Raw genomic sequence first — 19,579 nt, 5'->3', positions numbered from 1 at the left:
TGCACGTGTTTCAGATGCTTGCAAATCAATTAAACAATTTAACCATAAAAAGGCGCTAAAGTGAGCATCTTTCTTTACGCACAGACGCTCATGTGGTGGAAAATGGTCCAGCTCCATTCAGACATGATCATCCCTTTGCCCTTTAAAGATCAGAACACTAGAACTTTAGAGGGTTGCACTACTGTGTCTCATACTGTAGTCCATTAACATACATTTGGCGAATAAAGCAATGAAAAACAATGTAATGTTTTATGTGGAGCGACTGTATGCTGCGCCATTTGTAATTCGCCCTCTGTCTGTGTGTGCGTGCGTGTTTCAGGAAACTTAAAAGTGCACACATGGAGAGACGCGTTTCAAAAAGCCAGCAAACATAAAATCTTTCTGTTCTTGACAGGGTGCATACAAACAAAATTATATCCACAATGACAAAAAACCCAAGACAAAAATATTACTTCTGCAGCTCTAAAAAAAAATATATATATTTAATTTATACAAAAAGGATGTGTTATTATTCATTTGATTTTATTTCTGAACTATTGCTAATTGTAGACCTTACTTAATGTGCAACTTTCTTCTTTTTTATAAATGTTTGAAATTTCTTTATTTGTTGTTATTAGATTTTTCCCACCCATTTTTTTGCTGATACGAAAAAGTTATCGGTGGGGGGGTGCAAAACTCAATCTCGCCTAGGGAACCCAAAGGGCTAGCCCGGCCCTGTTTCAAGACCTGATGGCTAATGCCCTTTAGTGTGATGCTGTTTCGTCCAAAGGTCGTTTTGGCAGATTTCTGATTAAGTGAAACCTGATGCCTTTAATCTAAGGCATTTCACCTGATGTCACCGTTTTGCCCAATGTCTAATGTGTGAGACTTTAGCCCTGTATAGCTCAATTGGTAGAGCATTGCATTAGAACCCAGGGAACCCAGTACACACGCATGCTAATAAAAAATGTTTTACCTTGTAATGTACTGCAAGTTGCTTTGGATAAAAACGTCTGCCAAATGCATAAAAATATTGTCCTAACCATGTTTTCTCTGAGAACTAAGATGACAGACAGGGTGGCCGAAGCTTCCATATAAAGGGTCTAGAACTGCCCCTGGTTGTTCACGAGTACCTTGTTTGATGAGTCATTAAACTATCCCCTGGTCTCACCCAAAAGTCCTGCACTTTTTTCCCAACTTCTACTTGTTTGACCTCTTTCCATTAGTGACTGTATGATGTGGAGATCCATTTAAGACTAATACAAAAATATTAGGTGCAAACATTTTCCGTTGCTCTAAAAGGCAGTCTGACACAATAAGGGCCAGGTGTATGTAAATCTTTGAACAGGATGATTGGTGTGAATTGCTTCTATCTTTTGTGGTTGAATGTTATTGTTAAATGAATTAATCTTAAGATCCTAAACAAAATAAATATCAGATGACTCCAAACACTGTTCAAACCTTTATTTAACCTCTTGACATCAGTGGATGTTTGCACCCTTTGTAATAGTTGTGGAGTCTCCCAATTGTCTTCAGTGTGTAATTTATTAATGTCATATACACATTTTTACTTCTGGTTAGATGCTGTTTTTTGACTCGCCACTTTGAATTAGGGTGGGGTGTTCCAAAAATGGTTGAGAAATTTTGATCGAATGATTTTCTTTGAGGTAGTTGATTATTCTTGTTAATCTTGAAAGTTAAACACTTATTTTCTCAGGTTTTAGTTTTGATGACTTTCGACAAGATGGCTGCCACCACTCGCCAGCATCTAGAAGGCACACTGATCTATGTGAAAGAGAACAGAGACCTTTATATAAGAGTAGATGATGGCGTCAGACAAATCATGGTATTTATCAACAGTGTTATTGTTCCTACATTACTGTACAGTTTGTTAAAAATAGCAGTGTACTAATAAAAGTGAATAAAGTGCAAATATTTTATAATTATGTTTTATTTCCTTATTTCAAATGTGTTAAAAACATTACACATTCATTAACAAATCATAGAATTACCAAAATTTATCAAGTCTTGTCTTGTTCTTTTAAAGTAAGAAAATAAAATTAATATTAATCTATTTTAAAAAATAGCAATGTCAGCATCTTTCTTTTTAGACATTTCTTCAAACTGAAGAAATTTATTAAGATTTAAATTTACTTAAAACATTGAATTACTTAAATTTAGTTGCATAACCATTGTTGTTGATTGTCACCTGGGGCACACCGGTGCGCAACGTTTTGCTACGGTTTCCGGGTTGAACAACATGTTTCCTGGCAACATGATCTCACAAAGTTCTGTGGGATAGTCACGGAATTTTGTGCTCATTTTTCCGTGGCATTCTCACGGATCTCCGCATTTTTCCGTGGCCCTGCTACGGACTGTCTTTTCCCTTGGCATTCTCACGGATTGGTTACTCAACTGCTTTGGGGTTAGAGTTGGGTTTGGGTAGGGAAGTCATTTCATGTAAATCTAACCCTAAACCGAAGCGAAAATGGTAAGAAAATAGGACAAAACAGTTGAGAAACAGAAATTCGTGAGATCAGGTTGTTCCTGGAAACGGCGTGCAACAGGTTTTAGAAGCGTTTTCTCTTGTTTGGTGGGTGTGTCAGAAATGTCGGCCCAATCAGCGGCAAGATGTATAAAACCATGCGGTAGTAAAGAGACAGCTCGCTCAATGGGTTCAAGTTGGAATGTTGTCTTTCATTCTGGACGGCAAGGTCAGTGACTGTAAAATCGAGGGTATTTTACAGTTTTAAACACATTTTACCGTAGTTGCAACTCTAGAGTCATCACAACAGGGTGTTCAATGCATCACCGTTTCTGTTTAATAAACGTTGTGCAACGTTTTGTCTGTGCTGAACGCAGCCCTGGTTTTCAACACCCGTAATGCTCGCGTTCACCAGAATTCTAATCACATGCACCTGTTCTTCATTATCATCATCACCATCTGCTCTATATAAGGTTTACACACACAGTCACTGTCACTGTCTGGTCTTGTTGGACTTGGACCTGTAGGTTTCCCTCTGCTTACATCCTTCCTCATGCATGTGGATATCCTCATCGTCGTCGTCCTCTGTGATCTCACCTGTAAAGAAAGGAAAAGTGTTATTCTTGTTATATGTGACTGTAAAGGATACTCCACAGTTCACTACGACCTGTCACAACACCAGTAACCACTGCTTATTCAGCTACCGCTATCGCGACTCCCATGCCCAACCTGGCGGCATACTCTGGTTGGGAGTAGGATTCCAGTGGTTTTCTCCTCCATTGTACCATTCGGTTTGAAATGCAACCAGACCTCTTTTCCACAAACAGTGCAAAGTTCACCTTCATTATTTCACTCCTTTCTGGTTGTGCCTTACGTCGGCAGAAACCAGCAAGGTAACGAATCCATGCAATGTACAAGCCAGAATTTGCACAGGCCTACTAAAGGGTTAATGGTGCCACATGGTGATCAACCGTAAAATGTCAAATTTTACCTCTTTGCAAAAGGAAAAGCCACCAAAAATCAAGAATGTATGATAATAAGGTGTCATGGCTCTGCAATCAAAACATGTAGTTATAATGGAAGTCAATAAGGCAAAAACGGCTATGAACCATAAATGAGGGAGAAAAAAAATGTAATATGATACATCAAAGCCAATGTTTTTACTAATCTTTGACATGACCAAGACTGTGAAAAATGTTTTAAAAAAAATCCAGTCCACAATCACTTTTTATATTGAATATAGTTTTTTCTCAAATCAGTGACACCACTTATGAACCTGGCAATTAATCTGGTACATCTGATACATTTTACAGCAGTTTAATTTAGTGGCCTTTTTTGGCCACTAACAACATGAAAGGTTAGTAAATTTGCCTATGGTATATTGTTGAGTTTTGGAAAAATTTCAAAGCGTTTTCTTAAAATATGTGTAAATATAAGTTTTGTCACCAAAAATCATTCCATTTGCTGAAATACAGAGAAAGTTGTGGCCAAATTAAGACTAAAAAACAAAAATGGCCCCAACAACACATAAGGGTTAAAGACGTTTTCAGTCCCAAGAGAGCTTCTCAGTTAATACCTCACTGGCCATGAGATTGCATGATTGATTTTACCAAGCTTGATCTTAGAAGTGTTTACAGTCTTATCTGTATCAGAGAAAGGGGATGAGTAGAAGACTGCCTTTATCACCCCTCCTGGCCACTTTGAATATTCTGTGATGCTGTATGGCCTAGTAAACGATTTGTACTGGTCTACATTGTCAATATACTAATATACTCCCAAGATCCAACTGAAAACCTTTATCACTTCAAACTCATACTTCAGAAGTTATTGGAGTTTCACCTATCCTGAAGGCAGAGAATATGAGATTAATCGGCACAGTATTCACTTTCTAGGCTATATAGCAGGGGTAGCCAATGTCAGTCCTGGAGTCCTGATGTCCTGTAGAGTTTAGCTCCAGCTCTAATAAAGTACACCTGAACAACTGATCAAGGTCTATAAAGTCACCTGAAAACTACACATGGGTGAGGTTTTATCAGGGTTGGAGCTAAACTCTGCAGGACATCGGCACTCCAGGACCGACGTTGCCTACCACTGCTATATAGTCTCAGCAAATGGCATTAGTATGAATGAGAGGAAGGTGGATTCCATCAGGTCATGGTCTCCCCCATCAACCATCAAAGAACTCCAGAGATTCCTAGGTTTACGAACTTTTATTGCCGGTTCATCCAAGATTATAGCTCATCTCACCTAATAGCCCATCCTCTCACTTCTGCCCTCCAAGGTAAACCCAAAACCTTATGTTGGGATCCTCAAGCTAAAGAAGCATTCATCCAGTTGAAAGCTGCTTTATGTTAAGCCCCTCTTTTCTTACACCCCGATCCTTTACAGCCTTTCGTAGTGGAAGTCGGTGGCTACAGAGAGGAGTTGGAGACAATCTCTCAACACCAAGGAAACCTGCTTGTACTCCATCCATGTGCCGCCTTTTTTGTAAATTTAGCCCGGCAGAGTCAATTATGATATCAGAAATCAGGATCTGTTGGCCATAAAGCTAGCTCCAGAGGAATGAAGACATTGGCTGGTGCTCTTCATCCTTTTGTCTTATTTACCAACCACAAGAAACCCCCATATCTCCGAGATGCCAAACAAGGCCTGGTTGGCATTGTTCTTCACTCGCTTCAATTTCACTATCTCAGATCCCCAAGGAAACAGAAACCAGAATGCTGATGCTCTGGTCCGATTAAATTCTCCAGAAGAAGAAAACTAAATCCCAGATAAGCCCTATATAGTAGAGTGATGAAGATGTCATTGACCAACCATCTGATTGGACCCCGCCAGGGTGCCCTCCTAATTTATGGTTTGTACCTCCTACACAACATGCTTCACTTATCATCAAAGTTCATACATCAGTTGGTACTGGTCATCCGAGCACAACTTAAGCCATCTCACTCATCAAAAACAAGTTCTGGTGGCCCAACATGGCAAAAGATATAAGGAGGTTTGATGCAAGGAGTGTTCTATGGCCAAGACTCCTCAAACACTTCCTTCTGGAAAACTCCTACCCCTACCTGTCCTGACTTCTCCTTGGTCACATCAGGGAGTTGATTTTGCCACCGATCTTCCAATGTCTGAGGGTAACACATCTTTATCGTTGTTGACCGCTTCTCTAAATCCATCCATCCTATTCCCTTAAATATTCTTTGGAATTCTTGAAGACATTGTCTCAGATAGGGGCTCTCAGTTTACCTCTCAAGTATGGAAGACATTTTAAACTACTGGATGTGAACGTCAGCCTATCCTATGGCTACCGTCTCCAGTCAAACGGCCAAACTGAACACAAGATCCAAGAGGGAACCTGCTTTTTACCTGCAATAGCCACAAGCACTCTTGGAGCCAGTTCCTTCCATGGGACAAGTACACACAGAACTCATTCTGACAACAAGCCACTGGGTTAACACCCTTTTAGTGCATACTCGATTACCACCTATGCTCCCCTGGACTGAAAAACCATCTGAGGTACCATCTGTGAATCCTGGTTTCCAGGAGTGTAAGATGGTCTAGGACTCAGCTCACCATCACCAACAAGGAGCCATCAATAGGTTCAAGTCAATCCAATTCTTCTCATTATGTTCCAGGACAAAAGGTTTGGCTAACAACCAAGAATAGCCATTTGTGTCTTTCTTGTAGAAAGCTGAGTTCCAAGTATATCTGACCATTTGATTTGGTAAAGCAGATCAATCTGGTAGCCTTTGAACTCAGACTACCAAGTCATATATAACTCACCTATCATCTTTTCTTCCCCCACAGAACCAGGTAAGGCAAACGTAAACCCCATACCATCCCTTGAGGATGACGAAGGAGTCTACACAGTCAAGGAGATCTTAGACATTGAGGGGGCGTCTGGAATACCTGGTTGATTGGGAGGAATATGGCTCAGAGTAGCCTTAGTGAGTTTCCAGGGATGACATCTTAGACCCAAAACTCCTGGCTAACTTCCATCACAATCACCTTGACAGACCTGCACCTCACAGCAGAGGGCACCCTCCTAGGTGTCGAAGGAACATTCGGTACTCAGGAGCAGCCTGTGAAGGCGGGGTACTGTCACAGAGTCACTAGGTTCTCAACACCCACAACATTACCGATCACCAGAATTCTAATCGTTCTAACTATCTGCTTTATATAAGGTTCACACACACAGTCACTGTCTGGTCTCATCTGACTTACCTGTAAGTTTTCCTCTGCTTACCAGACTTCTTCATCCATGTGAATATCTTGACATCAATAACTGCAGCAACCCCAGCAAGGGTGTCGGTTAGTAGACACACCCCTTACTGCTGATTGGCTACCAGTGTGTTTCTGTAGTCGGCCCAACTCCCTTTTCCAAAGCGTTTTTCAAAATTTGTGCATTCCGCCTTTAAGATCATCTTTGATGTTTCTAAAGGTGATGAATGGCTGAATTTTTGCCATCCTGACTATTCATCGATCTGTTTTAACAATAGTTGCCTGTTTCTTCCAAGTGTTTCAGATTTTTATTGCCATTTTAAAGCATTTGAGATCATTTTAGCTGAGCATCCTAAAATTTGTTGCATTTCTTCATATGTTTTCCCATCTCAAATAAACTTTTTAATCAAATTACATTGCTCCTCTGAGCAATGTTTTGAATGGCCTGTTTTATTTAGACATTCAGAAGATTCATTTGCTTCCCCTCTTTCTTAATAAAGGACAAAAATACAGATTTGATTTCCCAAAATTACAGAATGAACTCATTTTCTAATAAACTTTACACTGCTATTATATTGATTACTCAGAAGTCGTGTGGATATCATGTTTTTCTATTACACTACTACTCTGTAAGTAATTTATTTTGCAATGTAGAAATATTACTACTACTAATACCAGTGGTATATCAGGTTAATGATGTTGTACTGCTATTTTTAACACAACTGTATAACTTCCACATGGAAGTACAGTGGCTTAAGATTTAAGTTGAAAAAAAATTATCTATAGACTCTTACTCAATTTTTACTAAATACTTTGTTTATATGTCTGTATTATCAGTAACATATTTTTTCCGTTTTGCTATAAATAGATTACTTCCTTATACAGCCACCAGGTTAACTAGGTTAAAAAGCACAAATGTAAAAGTGTCTAATGTTTTTGGTTGTTTGTTTCAGCTAGGAGAATATAGTCCTTTTCCCAAGAATCTGGTAAGTCATTTATTTTTATTAATGATACCAGAGCCTTTGCTTAGACTCTAATTAAGCATACATGTGACTTATGGTGCTTTTCCAATGTATAGTATCCCACGGGTTGGGTCAGGTTAGCTCAGCTCATTTATTGGGGGCTTTTCCACTAGGTACAGTACGTAGTACTGGTTCCAAGTGATCTGAGCTGATTCTTAAACGTGACATGAAAACACTGTAGATCACTGATTGGCCTGAGAGAACGGTCACTACCAGCGTCATCGTTAAATGCAAGATTAGCTTTACCTTCATGCATGCTCTGTCTCAAGCAAACCTGTTGTCATCAGTGCTTTGCTGCTTTTAGCGGTGAAAAACACCTACATGCGGAGAATCAGGAAAACCATACCAGTGTTTACTATACCAAACTTTGCAGTTTGTGGCAGCACTGCATTTTTGCAACTTAAATGAGGCTCAGCGGGGCGGGTTAACTTATGCCACAGGTGTTTGTACAAAAACTCTCATGTGAGATGTAGGTAGTGATAAATGTGATGTGCAAACATCTATTTGTGGTGGTCAATGACTAATAAATAAATTCACGTATGGGAAACGCTGCAATCCAACGATGCTGTCTCTGTTGTTCGCTTCCACTTGTATTATGTCACAGCAGTAGGCAGTGCAAATATAACGACACTCCTATAATCCCTACCTCTCTGAAGTGGTACTTAACTCAATATAAATGCTAACCAAGCCAAAGTAAAGTGAGCTGACACGACTTGACCCGTAGGGTACAATGGAAGAGCACCATTATACTCCGAATACATTATAGTCCGAAATCAGAATAAGACAATAATTATGTATGATCATGTATGTCTCATTGGTTCGCTTGTGAGTTTTTGCTCTATCTGTTTCCAGGATAACTCTGTGGCTTCAGTGGAGACTCCTCTGGTTGTTCATTACACTCATGATTACCCCACAGACTCTCCACCACGAGCCCCTCCTCCACCAGAAGCCCAGTACCCTGTGTTGCCCGATCCCAGATACCAGCCACTGTATGACCCACGATTCCATGGACTGACAGATCCAGCTGATCCCAGACACTCTGATCCACAATACTCTTCTTCAGCCGACCCAGTTCATCAGGGCTATCCTGATCCGAGGCACCACCCTCACAGCAGCCACCCACATCACTCTGGCTATCCTGACAGCAGATATCATAGTATTCTCCATCGCAGGCCTGTCATTCAAGAGACTCAGCTTCCAGCCCACAAACACACATCGGGCCCTGGGGTCAGTAACCAGTATTCAAAAATGGACTAATATTTATGTAAAAAGAGCTTTGCTAACAGTTCTTTGTATAACTTAATCTCTGCTCTCTTCTTGCCACTCTTGTCACCTTAGCTGCACCTAATTGCCCTCAACTCACCTCATGTGGGTGACATGCAGGGTATTAAAGGTGTAGACCACCAGTGCTTTTTACAAGCCCAAGCCATTGGGGTCAAAGGAACTTTCAGGGCGTTCCTGTCATCACGGTTACAGGATCTGTACAGTATTGTTCAAAAGAATGACAGGGATCGACTTCCTATAGTAAATCTTAAAGTAAGTGCTACTTAATTTTCTTCATGTTATTTCAAGTTATTTTATTGTATAGTTTTAATTATATTATTTGTATATTATTTGTAATAAAAAATGTTTACCATAGGATGAAGTATTATTCAGTGATTGGGAGTCTATCTTTAGTGACTCAGAGGGCAGAATGACCGATAACACACACATCTATTCATTTGACGGTCGAGATGTTCTCAATGACGATGCCTGGTAAGTGGGCTTAAAGAAATAATAATTCTTAAAATAAAAAAATCTGTAATTTACTTATCCTCATGCAATTCCAATATGGTGACAAGTAGGGGGTGTTTAAGGGTGGATTCACTACAGTGGTTCAGTCTGTAGAAACGCCGAAATGACTGAGAAATGTTAACAGCAAGATAAAACTGTGTATTTCTGGTCAATTATCACCCTTCTGCAACTTATAGACCAGTTCAAAAGATGTAAACAACACTGGTCCAGAAGCACTTCCTGTTTCCGTTTTTTAACACTAGATAAACGTTGGGATAAAATAAACCAACAGAACATATAAACCTGAATTAACTGAAGTTAAACAAACATTTTAAAGATAATAATATATGTAAAATAAAAAAATAACTGTCACAAACTGTAACAGGAAGTGTTTCTGGACCAGTGTTGTTTACATCATTTGAACTGGTCTATACCAACGGCAGAAATAAGTGCAGTTATGATAGCAAAATGTGTGGAAAAACATTGCTAAAATATACAGTTGAAAGAAAAAGTATGTGAACCCTTTGGGCTGACTTGGATTTCTTCATAAATTGGTCATAAAATGTGTTCTGATCTTCATCTAATTCACAACAATAGAGAAACACAGTCTGCTTAAAATAATACCGCACAAGCATTATACGTTTTCATGTTTTTATTGAACACAACATGTAAACATTCATAATGCAGGGTGGAAAAAGTATGTGAACCTTTGGGTTTAATAACTGGTTGACCCTCCTTTGGGAGTAATAACCTCAACCAAACGTTTCCTATAGTTGCAGATCAGACCTGCACAACGGTCGGGAGAAATTTTGGACCATTCCTCTTTACAAAAGTGTTTCAGTTCAGCAATATTTTTGGGATGTCTGGTGTGAATCGCTCTCTTGAGGTCATGCCACAGCATCTCAATCGGGTTGAGGTCAGGACTTTGACTGGGCCGCTCCAGAAGGCCTATTTTCTTCTGTTGAAGCCATTCTGTTGTTGATTTACTTCTATGCTTTGGGTCGTTGTCCTGTTGCATCGTCCATCCTCTGTTAAGCTTCAGTTGGCGGACAGATGGTCTTAAGTTTTCCTGCAAAATGTCTTGATGAACTTTGGAATTCATTTTTCCGTCGATGACAGTAATCCGTCCAGGGCCTGAGGCAGCAAAGCAGCCCCAAACCATGATGGCCCCTCCACCATATTTCACAGTTGGGATGAGGTTTTGATGTTGGTGTGCTGTGCCTTTTGTTCTCCACACATAATGTTGTGTGTTCTTTCCAAACAACTCAATTTTGGTTTCATCTGTCCACAGAATGTTTTGCCAGTAGTGCTGTGGAACATCCAGGTGCTCTTTTGCAAGCTTCAAACGTGCTGCAATGTTTTTTTGGATAGCAGTGGCTTCCTCCGTGGTGTCCTCCCATGAAATCCATTCTTGTTTAATGTTTTCCTTATTGTAGATTTGTCAACAAAAATGTTAGCATGTGCCAGAGATTTCTGTAAGTCTTTAGCTGACACTCTAGGATTCTTCTTCACCTCATTGAGCATTCTGCGCTGTACTCTTGCAGTCATCTTTACAGGACGACCACGCCTAGGGAGTGTAGCAACAGTGCTGAACTTTCTCCATTTGTAGACAATCTGTCTTACCGTGGACACATGGACATCAAGGCTTTTAGAAATACTTTTGTAGTCCTTTCTTGATCGTAGGTCTTCTGAGAGCTCTTTTGTGCGAGGCATGGTTCACATCAGACAATGCTTCTTCAGAACAGCAAACTCAAAACTGGTGTGTGTTTTTTATTGGACAGGGCAGCTTTAATCAACACATCCAATCTCATCACATTGATTGGACCCCAGGTTGGCTGACTCCTGGCTTCAATTAGCTCTTGGAGAAGTCATTAGCCTAGGGTTTCACATACTTTTCCACCCTGCACTATGAATGTTTACATGTTGTGTTCAATAAAAACATGAAAACGTATAATGTTTGTGTGGTATTAGTTTAAGCAGAGTGTGTTTCTCTATTGTTGTGACTTAGATGAAGATCAGAACACATTTTATGACCAATTTATGAAGAAATCCAAGTAAGCCCAAAGGGTTCACATACTTTTTCATAAGTATTAGCATGAAATTGCAAATAGTACATGTACAATTAACTCAATAATCCAATGTATGTGAGATATTACCTGATAGTATAAAGAACAGAGAAAGAAAGAATGTTTAGAAGAAAGAGAGTCACCAATGAGAACTGGAATCCAGGCCTAATGGCCTGAACCCCAGAGTTCAGGTAAAAAAAAATGCATAGAGAATCCAAGAGGGTTTCATGAATGAGCGAAAGAAGAAGAAAAAACAGAAGACCCCCAAACATATTCTTTTATCCCCTCGCAATAAATTTTGACTAATTTCTGTTAAAGTGTTTTCTATACCAAGAAAGTGACAAGATGAAAACCACTATTTTCTGTTACAAACTTTTACATAGCATCTTTAGGTTATAATATCATTAACCCTAATAACTCCCTTGGGGTCAATCTTACCCCAAGCCACTTTTCTTTAGTTAAAAAAACATGGTTCCCTTCATCACAGTGGAATATGATTTTGTGACTCTTCCAGACTATCTGTCAAGACTCATATAAAAAACTGGGCTTGATTCGGTCGTTCTAAAGAGGTGTAAAAAACTCACCAAAAGAGGCCCTTTGGGGGTAAAAATGACCGGAATTGAAATGAATGTGAAATGCAAAAATCAATGCATCCAGAATAAATCTGAAAATTTTAACACAGAAAGGTAGGCCTGGTACTAGAGCACAAATGCAATATAGAAAAGACATGCTCATGACTGCCACAGAGAGCAGTTTTTACAGAATTTGGCAAAAAAACAGCCACAGATGCAAAACAAAGATGTAAAATGCTCACACAGGTGTGTGTGCACGCAAACACACACACAAGCGCACAAACACACAGTAAAACTTACACACACATAAAGACACAGACACACACAGAAAGACAAAGTCACAAACACACGGACACACACACAGACACACAGACAGACACACACACACACACAATTACATTGTCAAATTTCTGTGGCATTTTGTAAAAACTGACATTTCAAAATGCATTAAAAAACTACAAAAATTCTACTATTTGAAATAATATTTATTTTGAATATTTATTTTTAATGCTCTTTCTAATATATATGTATACATATTAGGGATGTCCCGATCCGATCACATGATCGGAAATCGGCCCCGATCACGTGGTTTCAGACTCGATCGGAATCGGACATTACCTCCCGATCAGGACTTGGATACATATGCAGGGTTTAAAATTCGGCGTCAAGGTCTCGCTCTGCTCCGCGCCAGTGTATGTGCTGCGCTGGTGCGTGTGAACTGACGAGAAGAGAATAGGCTTGTTCGACTTCATGTGGCGACACAAGAACCGGAAGCCGGATGACGTCAGAGTTTCGCGAGAGCGATTTAAAAGCAAACTCCTCCGTATGATTTCGCTGATCACTCTCACTCTTGACGTCACCCGGCTGCCGATTGTTGCGGCGCCGCATGAAGTCGAACATGTCTATTGACGTGTTTTCATTCATGGGATTCACACTGGTGCGTGCAGGGAACCCACGACAAAACCGGGTTTTTACCGCTCATTTAAAGGACGCGTTGATCGTTTTTGTCATCATGTGCTCAGACGCAGCTCCTCGTCTCACTCAGAACCTCAAAAGAACGCGCATTCGCACAGGATCATTTGACATTACTGTAAAGATGAGAGATAGAGAGAGAGGTAAGAATGGTGCCCACGTCGAAAAAACTTAATAGAAGTCTAGAAACCAAGTAGTATAGCCATGTTACTCATCTCATTACACTAGAAAACTGGATACAACTTATTGTATAGTTTAATAAAATAATGTATTTTGATTATACAAGTTAATAACGACCTAACTATAGGTATTTATTAACCAACTGCTGACCAGCTTAGGGAATCTCTATGCCTATTATAAGACATATTGCTGAATCAGTATGTTGTTTTTCTTCTTAATTGAGTCTTTTTGGGTAGCCTATCTTATGCATAGATTTAGTCAAGGAGGTTGAGTCTTATAACTTCCTTCAAAGTTTGATCAATTGTGCATAATGACACCAAATGCATATAGGGTGTCAGACTAATAGATTTGCATAATTTAAAGTTCAGGTTTTAAAGTTTGGGTGGCACAGCTTTAAAACTGAAACTTAAAATCATATCAGAGGTACAAAATGTCATTGAAACACACCAGGCTTTGCTGTCCGGATTAAACATGTTACACCTCGAACCCTCCCTCCCAACAGAGCCTCCCCACAAAACAAATCCCAATTTAACCCTTGTACATATACTATATATATTGTATTATTTTTAACACATCTATAGTTCTTACACATCTATAGACTCTTTTGACTCCACACAGAAACAGCAAAGCGTGTGGCATGACATAAGAAACATCCTGGATCTGTTTTTCGCTCTTCTTTATTCTTTTTTTATGTATTATAGAAGTATCGGATCGGGACTCGGTATCGGCAGATCCTCAAAATCACATGACTCGGACTCGAGGGCAAAAAACCTGATCGGGACATCCCTAATAGATATATACATACACGCACCTGCAGGATTATTAGGAACACCTGTTCAATTTCTGCAATTATCTAATCAACCAATCACATGGCAGTTGCTTCAATGCATTTAGGGGTGTGGTCCTGGTCAAGACAATCTCCTGAACTCCAAACTTAATGTCAGAATGGGAAAGAATGGTGATTTAAGCAATTTTGAGCTGGCATGATTGTTGGTGCCAGACGAGCCGGTCTGAGTATTTCACAATCTGCTCAGTTACTGGGATTTTTCTCAGTTACTGGGATGCCTTGTTCATGCTAGAGGTCAGAGAAGAATGGGTTGACTGATTCAAGCTGATAGAAGAGAAACTTTGCCTGAAATAACCACTTGTTACAACCAAGGTATGCAGCAAAGCATTTGTGAAGCCACAACACGCACAACCTTGAGGCGGATGGGCTACAACAGCAGAAGACCCCACCGGGTACCACTCATAAGGCTACAAAGAGGCTACAGTTTGCACGAGGTCACCAAAATTGGACAGGTGAAGACTGGAAAATGTTGCCTGGTCTGATGAGTCTCGATTTCTGTTGAAACATTCAGAGATGGTAGAGTCAGAATTTGGCGTAAACAGAATGAGAACATGGTTCCATCATGCCTTGTTACCACTGTGCAGGCTGGTGGTGGTGGTGTAATAGTGTGGGGGAGATCGGGGCATGAGTGCCATAATGTGCCCCCTTCTTGAGAAAGAAGGTCCTTCCTCAGGGGAATCTTCCAAGGAGGGAAGTTTCGCGGCAGGTGCCTTCTCACAAGCCTTATAAGCAGCGGCCTAAGCCCGCTGGAGAGAACGGGTGAGACTCTGCTGAGGATGTCCAAAGCCGCTCGATGCATCCTGGAGGCGAAGGAGAGAGAGTAGGATGCTAAGTTATGAGCCCGTGCACGCCGTGCTCCTGTGAAGAGACGGAGACCGAGGAGGGGTTATGAGCCTGCTCGAGTCTCTGGTTCCCTTCAGAAGACCTGGGGACTCATTTATCAAACGTGCGTACGAACAAAAGTGTGCGTAAAGTGTGCGTAGCAACAGTTTTACGCAAAGTTTGGAATTTATCAAATTGCACTTATATGTAGAAATGTGTGTAAATATACGCACACCTCGGAGTATGCGTACAGAGCACCTAGTGATATAAACTTTTTAATAATTTAAAATAACGCTTTGTCTATTTATTATCTACCCCCAGGTGTTAAAAATGATTACTGTTAATAAAGTAACTGGAAATCAGTGTTGAAGATAATTAATGAAATTAGTGTCTAATCCTATATAAGAAAGCTCTGTCAAATGCTTGACACAGTGCAATGGCTTATCTTGCATTATTGGAAGACTTGGCAAATCATCCATTCAGCCGGGAGCACGTTTTCAAAGATTGCGTCGATGATGCTGGTTATGCGGCTGTCCAAGGAAAGTTCTGTCATTGTCTGTCCTTCTACAGTTGCACTGATTTCACGTCGGTGTGCTGTGACGCTTTTTTTTGGCTGATAATTTAATGTCAAACCACTTTTTTTATTTATAGAACTGTTCTCATACCCAACGGAATTAAACTCACTGGTAACATGTTCCGAGTCAAAGTATAGATGAATGGCATTGATCTAACTATAATTCTTTAAGGTCTTTACAATGTAGAAAGAGGAGCTTTACTCATATCTACTTTTACATAACAAAACACAGTTCTGAGATTGCTTCATCAGACAGAGGTTATACAATACTGCAATTGGGCTTTCTCCTCCAAAGCAGATTAATTACTTCAGGTACAGTTTACAATGCTGCTTATCTGAGATTACTTTGCCAGGATAGACTTATGCATTAATTAATATTGAATTTGGGTTTTTGTCGCAAAATTATATTAACCTTACACTGATACCATTATATGCCAAAGTATGTTAAGACTTTTTCAATCATAGTAGAGATACCAGTTCAAACTCTAATTTTATCTGCACTTTAACAAACCACCAGTAGGGACATACATGTGTATACCTGTAGCACATTGCTACCTGATTTATCAAACACACACTTAGGTTGACAGTAGTTTAAGCTCATAACTTTTGTTTAATCATGCCCGATTTCTCCACCAATAATGTAGCGATTTTAAAGGAGGGGCTTATGATAATTAATAATTCTCCACCATCCCAATTAAGCGAAACAAACATAAGCTCAAATGTAAAGTACTTACAATGGATTGTAATCAATTATAAGTATGTGGATCAAATAAAGGTCTTGGTTGTCTGGCCAACACTCGTCCAGCGAATGTTTAGTAAGACACTATAGACTATATTTGATATATAGGAGATGAATATCCTAAAATTTATCCAACAGCTTTAAGAGCAGGCAGCGATATCTTTAATGATTAGTGACTCCAGATTATGAGCATGAACTACAAACAACATCATGTGTGATACAAATCAGACTTTATTGACTAACTAAACACATACTGCTCTTAACATACAAACCTGCACACACACAAACAGGTCAGCATTGGAAGAAGGTAAATGTTTGAGTAAAGAAAAGAATAAAGCATGAAGTTATGGCAGTATTTGTAATTCAGCAGATCAAAGCCTAAAACGAACCATCAGTTACTTCATGCGAATGCACCTTAGTTAAAAATGTAATAATGATGCGTGATGCATCAATGAATAAGACTAAGTATGATAATTGCATGTCTTGCCCATTAAAAAAAAGTGTCCTGATGTAGTTTGGTGAGGCTTTAGTTGATCTTGGCTGAGAGGATTGATGAGAGAAAAACAGCTTGATGCAGATGATCCTTGTTAAAATTAAAACCCAACGCCAAGGCCTGGCACAAACTTAGAGGTACACTGGAAACGTCTAGTTTCGCATTCTCATTCTGATGAGAGTCCTGAAAAGACTCAAATGTATCCAGAAAGAAAAAGTTAAGAGATGTGTGTGTTCCACACACACAACTCAGATAACAACTCAGATAACAACTTCCAACTCCTCCTAACTCCATCTTGCATAAGAATTCCACAGAACTCCATCAAACTCAACTCTGGGTGTGTTCTTAGGCAGCGATTTTTAAGCTGTGAAGAGGTCACACCTTTAAAGATGTGTCTGACCCAATCAGAGGTCATACTTTTAGAGGGAAACTTAACTGTCTTTGTCTATGTTTGCATATGGAATTCAATTGGATGTTGAGGGGGAAATGTTAAAGAGTTTCATAATATTATTATGAAGAAGAGTTTCTTAAACATAAAGCATATTATCATTCAGGAAATCAAAAATGGATCACATAGATACCAAACAAGGACTAGATATGACTAGATTAAGTAAGTAATACTAAACATTCATTTAAACTAGTTTGGGTTAATATACTAGTATCACATAAACACCAAGATAATAATCCATGATGAGATTAGAAATAGTTGATTAAGACATTTCCCTTATACATTTATAAGTGAATACATGCATGACTAAATAGAAAGTTTCTTTGTCTGTTACAAAATCTCCCACATTCTTTTGTGGTCATAAAACTCTAATCTTGATGTGTTGCCATAGTCACAAGAGATCTGTTCTGCTTTAAAGTGTTAAAGCAGTTTGGGGGGTAGTGTTACGGACCCTTGGGCTTAGCCTACTTTTTTGAGTGAGGGTCTGCACTTATATTTATGAAATATAAGAAGTTATTGTGTGTCTGATCTGGCTCAGTTGTTACACAGATTTGTTTTCTTTTGTTAGTCATTCCTTCCGCAATAAGTGAACCAAACAGTATGTGTTATTAGGATTCAACCTCATCCACCAGTAACTCAATTTCTGTGTCTGTAAAGTTCCCCTTTTTCACTCTCTTTGCCATTATTGCGGTGAGGGAAAAAGCACAACCATGTGACTTATAAAGGGAGGTGTTGTGACCATATATGGTTCATTGGAGGCGTTTCGGAATGCAAATGACCATGAACGTGAACAAGCATGGTGCTTAAGAACAACTGGGATTTATCATCAAGGATTACTTACTGATGTACGTACGAACCACTTGCGCACGTTTGAAAAATCCCGATTTTTTTGTACTTACGCACATACAAAATTTCATTCGTAGGTAAAAATATAGAACATTTTCTATGCAATGTTGATAAATGAGGCCCCTGTAGATGAAAGTGGAATTCGCTCTTTTTGTGTAAAAGTGGGTGCCGGCTGAAAAGCCGGCGGAACAGAAAATAACTGAAACAAAAGATTCCACACCCGGCCCTCCTCCGGGGGTGTAGTGGTGCCTTCACCATCTCCCAAAGGGCGATCCCTTTCACCGCCAGGTCGCCCGTCTCAGGGCCACTTGGATTTTCTTTTTCCACCTTGTTTAGCAGGCGGGCGGGCTGCTGGTGACCGGTTCCTCACTTCTTAGAAGAGTCCCTGGGAGGAACGGAGGCGGCCGCTGCAGTACGAGGGGCAGACTGAAGCGTCGACGGGGCAGGAGCGGAGCGCTTCCGACACGGCATGATGTGAGCGATGGCCTCAGTCTGCTTCTGGGCCGCGGAGAACTACTGGGTAAACTCCTCGACCATCTCACCGAACAGGACGGCCTGGGAGATTAGAGCATTAAGGAGCCGGGATTTATCGCCGTCTCTCATGTCTGAAGGGCACGGGGGTGACGACTGGGCAGCCCGCAGGGATGGGCAGTATTTCAGATACATGTATTCAAAATTCGTATTTGAAATACAAAATAGTATTTTGTATTTTGTATTGTAAAGCCTTTGGAAAAATCAAATGTAATTTGTATTTAAATACATTTAAGATGAGTATTTTTGTATTTTGAAAATACTCAAAATACTTTGACCCAGTCAACCAGTCAGGGTGCTGTTTTCATGTGATACGGTGCAGTGCAGACCAGTGACATCACACTACCGCGAGATCTATTTAAAAGCATATTAAGTCATTACTGTTAAATTGGTCTTGCAGTGCTAAGACGTCACATGCTGATCGGTCTGCGCAGCCAGAAGCCAAATGAGCACTGAGCATTGAGTCAAATGAGACGAGCATCAGAAAATGACACGTGTCATGTCATGATTATGAAGGTGTCATGTCAGTCTTATGCACACCCCTTCAAGTAAAGTGTTTCCAAGATTTTTTTTTATTTCCTACAGGGCAGGGGAAGGGAAGAGGTATATAAAATAAAATAAAATGAAATTTCTAAGCAGTTGAACACATCTAAATGCTTTTTTGGCATTCAGAAATAGACCCAGATAGATTTCAGCCTAATAGGGATACTAGGGATACTAATAGGGCACTGAATCCCCAATTTCACATGTATTTTGTGTATTTTCAAAATACAAAATACTGTATTTGTATTTAAATACAGTTTTCCACACAGTATTTTGTATTTGTATTTGAAATACATTTCCATGTATTTATGCCCATCTCTGGCAGCCCGACACGTGACGCAGCGATCATGACCATCCCGGGGAGCGAGGTACGCACCGCATCCAGAAACGGAACACGGCTAGAATGACATCTTTAAAAAGACGCACCCAACCGTGACACGAACAAGTGGCTGTCTTCAAAAAGCCAAAC

The 19,579-nt window shown here is 39.9% G+C and overlaps 1 protein-coding gene across 2 annotated transcripts in view; it reads left to right on the top strand.

Annotated features, from left to right (window-relative positions):
* col18a1b (collagen type XVIII alpha 1 chain b) overlaps window positions 1–19,579 on the top strand; it is a 156,789-nt gene that overhangs the window by 129,539 nt on the left and 7,671 nt on the right. For both annotated transcript variants that reach the window (XM_073870889.1, XM_073870888.1), the window contains exons 33-37: window positions 1,697–1,825; window positions 7,636–7,668; window positions 8,557–8,931; window positions 9,043–9,240; window positions 9,344–9,459. In XM_073870889.1, coding sequence (XP_073726990.1) covers window positions 1,697–1,825; window positions 7,636–7,668; window positions 8,557–8,931; window positions 9,043–9,240; window positions 9,344–9,459 — 851 coding nt within the window. The remainder of the gene's footprint in view (window positions 1–1,696; window positions 1,826–7,635; window positions 7,669–8,556; window positions 8,932–9,042; window positions 9,241–9,343; window positions 9,460–19,579) is intronic.

The sequence above is a fragment of the Misgurnus anguillicaudatus genome, chromosome 8 (genome assembly GCF_027580225.2).
Source record: "Misgurnus anguillicaudatus chromosome 8, ASM2758022v2, whole genome shotgun sequence".
Classification (NCBI taxonomy): Eukaryota; Metazoa; Chordata; class Actinopteri; order Cypriniformes; family Cobitidae; genus Misgurnus; species Misgurnus anguillicaudatus.
This window is presented reverse-complemented; position numbering and strand designations above follow the sequence as displayed.